Source organism: Cupressus sempervirens, chromosome 2, assembly GCF_028749045.1.
Source record: "Cupressus sempervirens isolate cs-2001-9-10 chromosome 2, ASM2874904v1, whole genome shotgun sequence".
In the NCBI taxonomy this organism is placed as follows: Eukaryota; Viridiplantae; Streptophyta; class Pinopsida; order Cupressales; family Cupressaceae; genus Cupressus; species Cupressus sempervirens.
The window spans coordinates 119,565,184-119,576,447 of NC_143119.1; the positions used below are offsets into that span (position 1 = coordinate 119,565,184).

Consider the following 11,264-nt stretch of genomic DNA (forward strand, 5'->3'; position numbering starts at 1 on the left):
TTATGCCATAGCTCACTCACCTTGATAGAGTCATGTAAAAATGCCTGAACTGGACGAATTGATAATTTGTATAGGCTCTCCTAAAAAGTACTAATCACACGAGCTGATTTTATGCTAGAGTTCTTGGGCTATGCAAGAACTTTTTTCTTTAGAAAAAAAAAAACCTTAAACCCTTTGTCCTCCAAGGCTGAAATGGAGATAATATTTCTTTTGTTTCTGATAAGAACAAGACATCACTTGAGTGAAGAGGGCTACTTGAACCTAGCTAAGAGGAATTGGCCCTAACACCCTTTACAATTGTAGCTTCTTAAAAGTGTGCACTCACTTTGTACGACCTTTTAGCCCTCCTTAGTGTGGTTTGATATATTTGGACCTTTTATTCCATTTAATAACTTAAATCAAGGTCCTTTTCTTCTTCCAACCTTGCTAAAAACTTTCGATTGGCATCAATTTCTATGCTTGACTTCCCATTTATTCCTCCAATCATGAAAATCACGTTTTAAATGCATGTATGACTATGTTTCCATGTGTCTCGTATATTTACCCCAGTCCTGCAATATTTCTCAAATTCAGGAACTTTGCTTGGAAGTCAACACCTTGGGGTTGAGGTCGAGCTAGACTTCCATTGAAGAGGTAATTTTTGTTTTGTTTCTGGGCCTAATGCGAAATATCGTCATTTACCCACCTTGTGCAATTAGTTCTTTTGATTTTAATCCAAAAGTTGGTATAAAAGGAGGCCTCACTTCATTTGGTAATCGACAAGTTCTATAAGCAGTCCACACTTAAGCTATCAAACAAAGGCATTCAAGGAGTTTTCGAGCAAGTAATCAAGGCACCCATTTCCATTATCTAAGCATTCAAGATCTACATTATCAGTTCATGCATTTCTTCTCTTAGATCTAGCTTCTTTCTTCATTGAAAATAGTGGAGTTTGGCCATCACGGAGGAGATCTACTTTCATGCATTCAAATCTTCATCATTAAGGCAAAATTGCAAGCATCCACATGCATGAGGTTTTGTCTAGCATAATTTCCCTTTGGATTTGTGTTGAGTCAAAGGCTATTGCATTACATACTTGATCACATATTAAACGTATTTGCATCAACATTGCTATAATATTCTTTATTGTTACATCTACTTCTACATGTTAGCGTTCCTTCATTAATTTCTATTTTAATTAAAAGTTGATTCCTCGATTGGGGCTTGATCGAGGTAAGCCCCTCCCCACCAACAAATTTCCCCCTCTTGTATGCAAGTGCAAGTTTATAGGCTTTCAAATCCAGTTTGTGAATCTAACGTTTCAGTTTCTAACAAACTCTTCAGATCTCGAATTTTTGTACAGAGCATGTTGGGGTCGACTTCAACCTCAAGCCAAGCTGACCCTAACCTAAAGTTGACCTTGACCCCAGACAGAAATCATTCGTTACCTAAGAAGCTCCATATTTTCTAGGTTTGCATATTGTGGCCTATTAGTTGCAGATCTCATTTGGTTTCATTTTTCACTTTAGTTTGATAGTTTGTATCTTGGTGAGCATCTTTTCGCCCTTTGTCATTTCATACCCCCTTCTTTCACAAATCAGATTTCATTATCAATTTCAGAACACTTTCTTTCATCGTAGCATTATGATTCCTTCTCTTCTAGAAAAGAGCAACGAAATCCAAAGTGTCCTTACACTCAAGGAGATCGCGTATTAGTACTTCTCCTTTGTACTAATTGGGTTTCCCTTGCAAATGGATCTTGGTATTCCTCCTATATCTTTTGTGGGGTGCTTCCTAATTACCATATTACAACAGCATAATTAGCATCATCTCCAAGTATCGCCAGTAAGTTGGATTCTTTCGCTATCAAGTCTGTAAGATGTTCTTTGTATCCTGTAATATGACGAGAGGCACTGCTATCTACCTATCAACTATCACTGTTAGTAGGTACATACTCGAAAGAGTAAAGATGAATAGAAATCTTTCTAAATTGGCTTTTGAGTGACTTGATTCTTTTTGAAATGACTCTTTATCAAGATTGCATGGGACGGGGGTACTTGGGTGCTTAGGGTACCAGTAACAGTACAGATATGGCTATTTTTCAAATAGGAGATGGGGGTACCTGGCTATATCAAACTTTTTAATTATTATAATATGATATTTATAAAAAATCTGAAAATATGAGTCACGACAATGATTTTTCAAAATAAGAACAGTGATAAAGTTTGCAGATGTAATGTATTGATTTCAGTTTCAGATTTGCAATATGTTTGTAATAATAATATATGATAAATGTTTAGATACAGAGAAGGCAGACTTTAGACATGAACCAGAAGATCATAATCGTATAACAATGATGTATTGCACATGATAAACTTTTGCATGAACAATGATAAAGTTTACTGTTAATCAGAATTGTATCAAAGCTTCAAACTGATTATGTGTTGAATTAAGCTTGATAAACAAATAAAAATCAGAAATCTTAATTAAGGTCCTTATCTATGATGCTCTCTATTCAGTACCCGATACTTGGGGTACATGTACCCTACTACCCAGTACTTGGGTATGTGGGTACGCATCCCAGGGATGTGGGTACGTGTACCCATGCAACCTTGCTCTTTATCAATGTCAGTTGTACAAACATGTTGCTTCGTTAAATTGCGAGCTCGGGCATAATGTCCGTAATTCTCACACCTGTTAATATGAAAGAGGTCATTTTTCGATTCTAGAACAGAATCTGATTTTCTGTCTCTATTCCTCTTGAAGATGTCTCTTTTTCTAGTAGTATGAGCAGCAAGAACTTGCTTTTCTTAATAATGGGAGTTCCGTCCATCTCCTCACACTGCCAATTTCTTCTTGAATACAGTCAGCCTGAAGACAATCAAACTTGGGCAACTTGGCTCTCCCACTGATGCTCTGAATAAAGGCTCCCAAGATTCACGAAGACCATTTAGAGCTAACATAACAAGACCTCTATGTGCAATTATATATTCAATAGTGCTTAGCTGATCTCTAATCTCAGAGATCTTCATAAAGAAAGAAATGACTGAATCTCCTTTAGCCATTTTTATATGATGGAGCTGCTGTCTTGGAGCAAGGGCTCTGCTTATTGTTGTTCTCATACAGTTCATTTAGAGCATCAAGCATTTGTATAGCTGCCTTCATCTTGGAGATAATCAGTACTATATGATCCTTCACAAAGTCTATCATGATCTTCCTAACCTTCATGCCATTTTTCTTCCACTGGATTTTCTGTGTCATCCGATGGCTCAGGTATGCCATTTTCAACGAATTCTAGAGCAATGAGTACCCTAAGTTTCCAAGTCTAAGTTTGAACCTCCATCAAGCCTATCTTCTACTTTGACATCAGTCACCATTTTCTGAGCAACTGCCCTAAACAAGAATTGTCTTCTACTCCCTACTTTAGCCAAATCTGATCATATCTTCCTAAACCCACTCTGACACCATGTTAAATTTTAGATCAGAAATGCACGCAAGACAAAAAATCGCGATACAGAACAGAAGATACAGCAATTTGTCCTGGGGAAACGATTATACTCAAGGGAAAAGCCCAGTAGCAAAATAATCAAATACAGATCACATACAATAATGCACAATAAGCACTTCAGAATCACGCCTAGAAAGGCAAAATTTAACAAAATAGTCCAGCACTGTAGATGTATGAAATTCTTAGCAACAAAGAATAATCGAATCTTCTTCTTAAATCGAACTTGCTTCTAAAGATCAGAAAATTGAATTGTCTTTTCAAGTTGAATAAATTGAATGAAAATTGAATGATGAAAGAGGAAACTCTCTCATATATATATATATATATAGGCGATGCTTTCCTCTTGAGCCATCCAGAGAAGATTCAATATGTTTTTTATAATAATTATGCCAACTGGCGTTATGAATTTCTTTTGGGCAGTATCTCTCGCAGCTACTCGAGAAAAACACTAACATCTGTATTGTTGAAATAAAATCTCTCCAAGAATAAATAAAATGAAAACTCCAGTGTGGCAAACAGAATTACCTGGCTTCTGTCCACCCCAAACTCTGAAAGGTTATTCATTCTTCTGTACATAACACATTGAACACTGATTCTTAATAGTAAATGGTATCGTGTATCTGTCCTAAGATAGTATGCAGAAATTAAGCCATCAACATTGCCCCTATACCATACTTATAATAGAAGGCAAGCCCAAATTTTTGAAGTCTGAAAACGATTGAAGATGTGTGTGATTCTAAAGCCTACATCGTTCCAAATCGACCTTACCTAGTACTCCCTGCATTGTAAGTGAATTCATTGGTTATTTCCCTACAGATTTGTAAAAAGTTTTGAGCCGATAGTTGAGCTGTCTGATTCTAGAATTGCAACTTATCTGAGTTTCTGCCATAAGGTTGAGGTCTAACAGCTTGTGAGGTAGTTTTTCTCAGGCAGAAAATGGCAACCAAGGAATAAGGAAAAACAGATTGAGATTATTATTCAAAGAATATCTACATTCAATAGTGGAAAACACTCCAAATGCGGCATATAGCCTAAAAGGAATAGGAAACATCAAAGTGCAAGCAAAAGCATGAAACAGTGAACCACGCAATAATTGCCCGTACAAGAAAACGGGAAAGTGGACTTTTCCCACAAGTTTGATCCCAAAAGTCATATTTCTATCGGGTCAACGCGCACTCAAAGGAAATTTTTCTTGTAACGTAACCCAAGATGAGAGTATTCGGATTTTTTCCCTCGCAGATCTAGTAGGACACTTCCCACAAATTTATAATTAGGTATAATCCCTGTTTCATTAGGATCACCTGATTTTTATGATGACCATCACATACACTGTGTTAAAGATGTTTTCTGCAGCGGAGCTATTGACTCGGGTATACTTGTGTCTACTGTTTGATCCATAATCCTCGCCAATTCAAAACTAATACTACTAAATTTCCGTTCCATCGAACTTAAGGGTAGACATTTTAGCTTTAAAAAATAAAAAAGTACACATAAAGCAACAAATCAACTTACCACTCAATGGTACTGCAATTATATCCCCTGCTGTAATCAGGAAACTCTGAAGAGAATTCACACCCATAAGATCCGTGACGGTAGTGCCGAAAGCCCTCCCAATACTAATCAAACTATCTCCGTCTCTTACAATATAGGACATATAAACAGCCGGAAGACCATTATCAGTCCCATCGAAACAGGTACAAGGAAGTGGAATCACCAATGACTGCCCCACCTCTAAAACCCCCGTGGCAGCTATCTTATTAGCATCCTTAAGCTGGTCCGTTGTGACTAGGCCCCCAAACACTGACTCCGCAATACTCTGCAATGTGTCCACTTGCTTGGCCTCATATTCTGTAGACACAGACTTACGTATACCATTCACACAAGAGCATGTAATGGGCACTTTTATCATTGACTTGGCCGGGAGTATTTGAGTTTGAGCACCTGAAGTGGAAGGATCGAATCCATTGGCACCCAGCAAGGAAAATGGGTCCACCTGGAAACGTGTGGCCAGCTCAGACACCTTCAAATCTGTAGGAAGAACATAGCCCACAAGAGCATTACAGTTGCTTGACATACTGCATGGCTCTATAGTAGATTTGCCCAGAATTAATACAGGGCACAGAATGAGCAGACAAATCAGTAAAACCTCCATTAGTATTAGATGGTTGTGAGTATACTTTTGTGGGTATTAAATCTTGCAACAAATGTTGAGCCCTCTGTGCCTCCCCTGTTTCCTCCACATTCAAACTTCGGAGCCCGAGACCATGGGGGATTTTTAGTGTAGTGTGCGTATAAGCCATTGAATCCTCTATAAAATAAAATAATAATAATAATACTAGTTATAAACGGTCGCGATGCCAATTCTGAAAATATAGTTTATAATAATGTTCGCTTACAGGGGTACGAAAATCCTGGCATAGACATAGATTCTTGATCAAAATGACGACGGTAAAAATAAATTGTTTTTGGTCCTGAAAGCGTGTAGACCGAAAAAATACTCATTTCCCCAATTGCTGCTGCTGTCAGAGCCGTATTCTGGGCATTTCCTTTGGTTTTGAACTAAATGTTTGTATGTGGGAAGATTGATTGGAGGACTAGGGGAAGCTGACTTACAGATGAATTGACTGCATTCAATGTATGAGTTGGGCAGAGAGTTTCGTTTTCTGTAAGGAGGGCCCAAAATTTGACAGTCTACCCTGGTTCTTTGAAAAAAATCGGCCGTTCGTCGATTGTGCAGTAAACACATTCAAGTGCATTTTATATGATTTATCCTTTAAAATTTGACGGTCTACCCTGGTTCTTTGAAAAAATTAGTCCGTTCATCGATTGTGCAGTAAACACATTCAAATGTTTTTTATATGATTTAACCCTTTTTTAGGTGTTAAATTATAAATCTTAGTGCCACATAGGATAGGTATCTCTTATTAGTACTTGCCTATAGATTAAGTACTATTGCATCACTTTTTTTGAATCTTTACTCTTAACTGGTTATTATATAATTCTTTTTCAACCAATAGTAAAATTAAATATGTTTAAAAAATAATTTTTCTTTATAGTTTACATGCACATTTTTTAAGTTAATAAATTGTGAAATTTATTTATTGATTATGTGATTAGATATGAAAGTTTTGCTAACAATGTATAAAACTAACAATTTTGTTTTTGATAAGGTAAACAGGTTTTAAGGGGTCCTGAAACCCATAAGTTTAACAACAAGAAAGACTGAAAATAAGCGAAAAAATGCCCAACCAAAACATAAGCCTTACGGTTGAAAATAAGCCCAAAGGCCCAGCGCGAAACAACTGCCCACTAAAAAGGCCAGAGAACCAACCAGAAAAACAGAGACCAGACAAAAAGCCAAAGCCAGGAGAAACAAAAACCAAAGGACAGAGACCCAACCTAGCAGACTACTTCTCCATCTCGAGCATGGTCTGGGCAGCTTCGGCGCACTCTTGTTGCTCTTCTGCCTTATGATCCTGGGCGTTCGTCAAATCCTGCTCCATAGTGCTGTCCTTGGCTTTATCCACATCCAGCCTATCTTTGTCTCTGTTCTGTTTATCATCTTCCTCCATCTGGTTTCTGTCTTTGAGATTTTCCAAGAGAGAGAGGATGTTGTCGTTGATCGAAGCGAGGAGGGAGATCATTTGACTTGCCAGGTTGTGATTGTAGTTCTCAATTTTTTTACTCTCCTCTCCATCAGAGTCTCCCAGCTGTTCCGGTCGCCTTGGCTTTCTGCACCTGTCTTGCTCTTGATTTTTTCCATTTTATCCATAATTGCATTGGATTTGAGCCGTCCTTCCCAAGATTTTATCTTGATCGATAAGCAACTTTGCCTCCGCCGAAAAATCTTTTCCGGCATGCCAGGTCAGATTATTGGTGGCGTTAACCCCTTTATTAGCAAACCAATCAGCGACTGGGTTTGCCTCTCTGTAAACATGAGTGACGTGGACCTTATCGAACTTTGTGAGAGTGGCGCAAGTCTCAGCAATTATGTTCGCAATCGTCCACGAGGGAGGGGAAATACCATTAATGGTATTAATAATGTTTTTGGAGTCCCCCTCAAGCCAGAGTTTAGTAATCCCGGCTTCAAAAGCCAACTTGACCACCTTGCTCGCAGCTCTTGCTTCAGCCAGATGAATAGTCTGAATTCCCAGCGGGGAAGCAAAGGCAGCTATTCCCTCCCCATAGCTATTTCTTATGATTCCACCGCAACTTGAAGGGCCTGGGTTACCCTTAGAAGCCCCATCAAAGTTGGCTTTTGACCAACCATCTGGGGGGAGAAGCCAGCTAGCATCCTGCCTTTTGAGGTTCCTGTCTTTTTCTTTAGCTATCTTTCTGTCCCCTTCTTCTTCTTCTTCCTCCTTCAGCACTTGGAGATTTTCCTTTATATTCTTCGAGACCTTCCTGCCAAGGATTATAGCCGGCTCCTCTCTGTCTCTAAATATTCTATTATTCCTTTCCTTCCAAATTCCCCAGCAAAAATGGGGTAAAATCCAGTCCGAGTGATCCTGCCGACCAGCAATCTTACAAAGACCTTTCCACTGATGGAAAAAATCCATGAGATTATCCGGTTTGCACCAGAGGGTTTCATTATCATGTGTGATGACATTCCACACCTCCCTGGCATAGTCACATAAGATGAAAATGTGATTTCCGGTCTCAGCCTGATTCTTACACAAGGGACATCTACTGGGCATAACATGTCCTCGCTTCATGAGATTGTCATGAGTAAGGATTTTGTTCTGAAGAGCCAGCTAGTAAAAAATGTTGATCTTTGGAGTGAGACCCGGAATCCAAGCCTCCGCCCAAGGGGCCTTCTCTTTTAAGCTCCAAAGGGAATTATAGCCTGAGGCAACAGAGTATCTTCCATTGGGATTATCCCTCCAGACTAGCTCATCCCCCAAATTGATAGGAATCATGGAATTGAGCATAAGCATTATAGGAGTCAACTATATAAATAATTTCTACAATATAAAAAACTAATGATTTCAGTACCATATTTTCATCTATATGTACAAACTATTATAATGCAATATAGTGAACATCTATTTCAAATTAATTTGCTAAATTGTATTTTTAGCTTAAATAGTATTATATCTATAACTATTATATAATTTTAAATATTTATTATATTCTATTGATTTATTTTTCAAATGCTTTATATTTTTGAACATATATAGTGCATTTTTAATTATTTAATTTTAATTGTGAAATCTATTCATTTAATTTTTTATTTATTATAATGATTGATATTAGATATTATTTTAATTATTTTATAGTTATAATCATCCTATATAATTTTAATAATAAAAAAATAAAAATAAAAAAGTATTTCTTTTACAAAATTATATTATGGATAATTCAAATACAATTGAATAATATTACAATATGTCATTTTATTTTTTATTTAAAAATATATTTAACTATTAAAATAAATTATATAACTTATATCTTACTTTAACAAAGTTTTAAATAATTGAAAAATTATTTTATATTTTATATTTATAATTTTACTAATAGGCAAGTACTTAGCCACTACGTGGCAATTGTTGTAATTGCGGTAGGCAATATACTATTGCATTCACTTCTCCTACAACCAAATTAGTTTCCACCAATGATAGATTATTATTTTTCTCTATTTGACATATTTCTAAAGTTTTAATATTTATTGATACAATTTGTATATTATAAAAAATATTTATCTGAAATATGATTGGTTAAATTGGTCGGATCTTATAGAAGCCCTTTTTGCCAAGTTATTTTCATACCACATTTTTTTAGCCTTTATTTTCAGAATGCACATTATAAACAAACCTAAACATAATGAATTAAGATTATTATTAACTTTTAATAAATATTTTATCTTCATTCTAATTATTTCTTTTCAAAACTTAATCTAATACTAAATTATTATTTTTAGATGTTGTTGATTTAGTTTTGAAATTTTATTTAGTAATATTCAATCTTCTTACATATCTTTTATTATTATTTTAATTTTGTACTTTTAATATTAAAAAATTGGCATACTAAAATAATTATTTTTATATCATTATACAAAAATACTCATTATGAAAAAAAAAGTTTGAATTCTAAAACTGTATAATTGAATATATTATGGTCTATGTAATATTTGATAACTATTGTTCTAATGGATAGTATTATTATTGTTAATGTTTTTAATCTTAATTAATGTAGCACTAAAATTAAAATTTCAATATTCTAATTGTTTCTAATATTGAATTAAAAAGCAAAAATTATATTTTCAATAATTTATAAACTATTGCGGCAATTACATGGCACTTGTTCATATCATACAAATAGTGACAAGAGTTCTTTATGAGCTAGTCCCCACTCTCGATCATTTTGAAATGTTTATGTGGAAGTCTAAGGCTAGACAATTTCAAAAAATTGAGAGTGACACATCCATGATAATCAAAGATCTAAGTTATAAATTTTAACAAATTTAATCTAAAAATTTAATTAATATTTTAAGACTAAGTTTTACAAAATAGTGTTGTGAGTGGTCATTGTTAAAAAATATAGAACTTAATGCAATTTATTATAGATTAATTTGCTCCTTACATATCAATATTTCAACCATTTTTTAAACTTCTAAAATTATTAATAAATATTTTGTTCAAATTGCATTCAATTTAGAGAAGATTTTTACATTTAAATTAGTATATTTTTATTCGAAGAGATTTGAGAATTTTAGATTTTCATTAAAGAAGATTTGAATTTAAAAATTAAAAGATAGATTTTTATTTTTTTAATTGTATCAATATTATATCAAAGTATGTATGTGTGTGTGTATGATAATTCATATAATTTTACTTTTTGCTATAATAGAATAGAAAAATTAATAGCAATTATATATTTTTTATAAACAACCAAATTTAATAATTTATAATGATTATTGATCTTTCTTTTTTTTTAAATATATTTTCAACTGAAATTGAAAATTATGTAGTAAATTAATCCTTATATCATAATAAACAAGTTAATGTGCACATTAGCTAACTAAATTATATACTTTTTAACAATGACTATTAATGATACTATTTTTTAAAACTAAATTTTAAAATATTAAGTAAACACAGGAAACATAGTGATAATTAAACCCATGAAACATAGTGACAAAATTGATAGGACCTGCAATAAATTTCCTCGTTGCTTGTCATTTGTCTGGCCAACGTCATTTCCTACAAACTTTAAACAAGCATTTATTAGATTATTATGGCTGCCCTTTTTCCACTTATTTCCAATCCCCAAAAATCCATATTTTCCCTAGAAAATTAGCAACTAGCCAATCACAATAAAGGATTTTGTGTATGAAAAATGAATTAAAAAATACTTAGATTTATAACTTTAGTTCTAAATCAAGTCTTTTCATGCCTGAAGTCTAAAAAGAAATGGTGGGGGGAAAATGAAAACATTAGTCCCCTGGCAATCATAAAGAGGAAGGCTTACATAAATTTGGAAGCTATGTGGAGGAGTCAGGGTCGGAGGCTAGTGAGAAAGAGAGAAAATAGGGAAGGACAAAGGGTGAGGAGGAGACAGAAGAGAATACTTTTGATTCAGAGGATGATAGAATTAAGGAAAGGAAGAAGGATGGTCATCATGTGTTCGCCAACTTCACTATGAATTTTGTTGACTTTACTTTAATTGTCATGTGTTTTAGTCTAAAGGTAAATGTATTGATCATGTGTTTGCCCCAACTTCACTATGAATTCTGTTGACTTCACTTCCACTATTATCTATTTTAGTCTAAAGCTAA

At 34.5% G+C, this 11,264-nt stretch overlaps 1 protein-coding gene across 1 annotated transcript in view; it reads right to left on the reverse strand.

The window, feature by feature from the left end:
- Positions 1-6,294, reverse strand: part of LOC149571305 (lysM domain-containing GPI-anchored protein 1-like) — a 52,674-nt gene extending 46,380 nt beyond the window's left edge. The window contains exons 1-2 of the mRNA XM_089812854.1: positions 5,884-6,294; positions 5,000-5,795 (exon numbers count right to left, since the gene is read on the reverse strand). Coding sequence (XP_089668980.1) covers positions 5,000-5,639 — 640 coding nt within the window. The 5' untranslated portion in view covers positions 5,640-5,795; positions 5,884-6,294. The remainder of the gene's footprint in view (positions 1-4,999; positions 5,796-5,883) is intronic.
- Between the last annotated feature and the right edge of the window lie 4,970 nt (positions 6,295-11,264).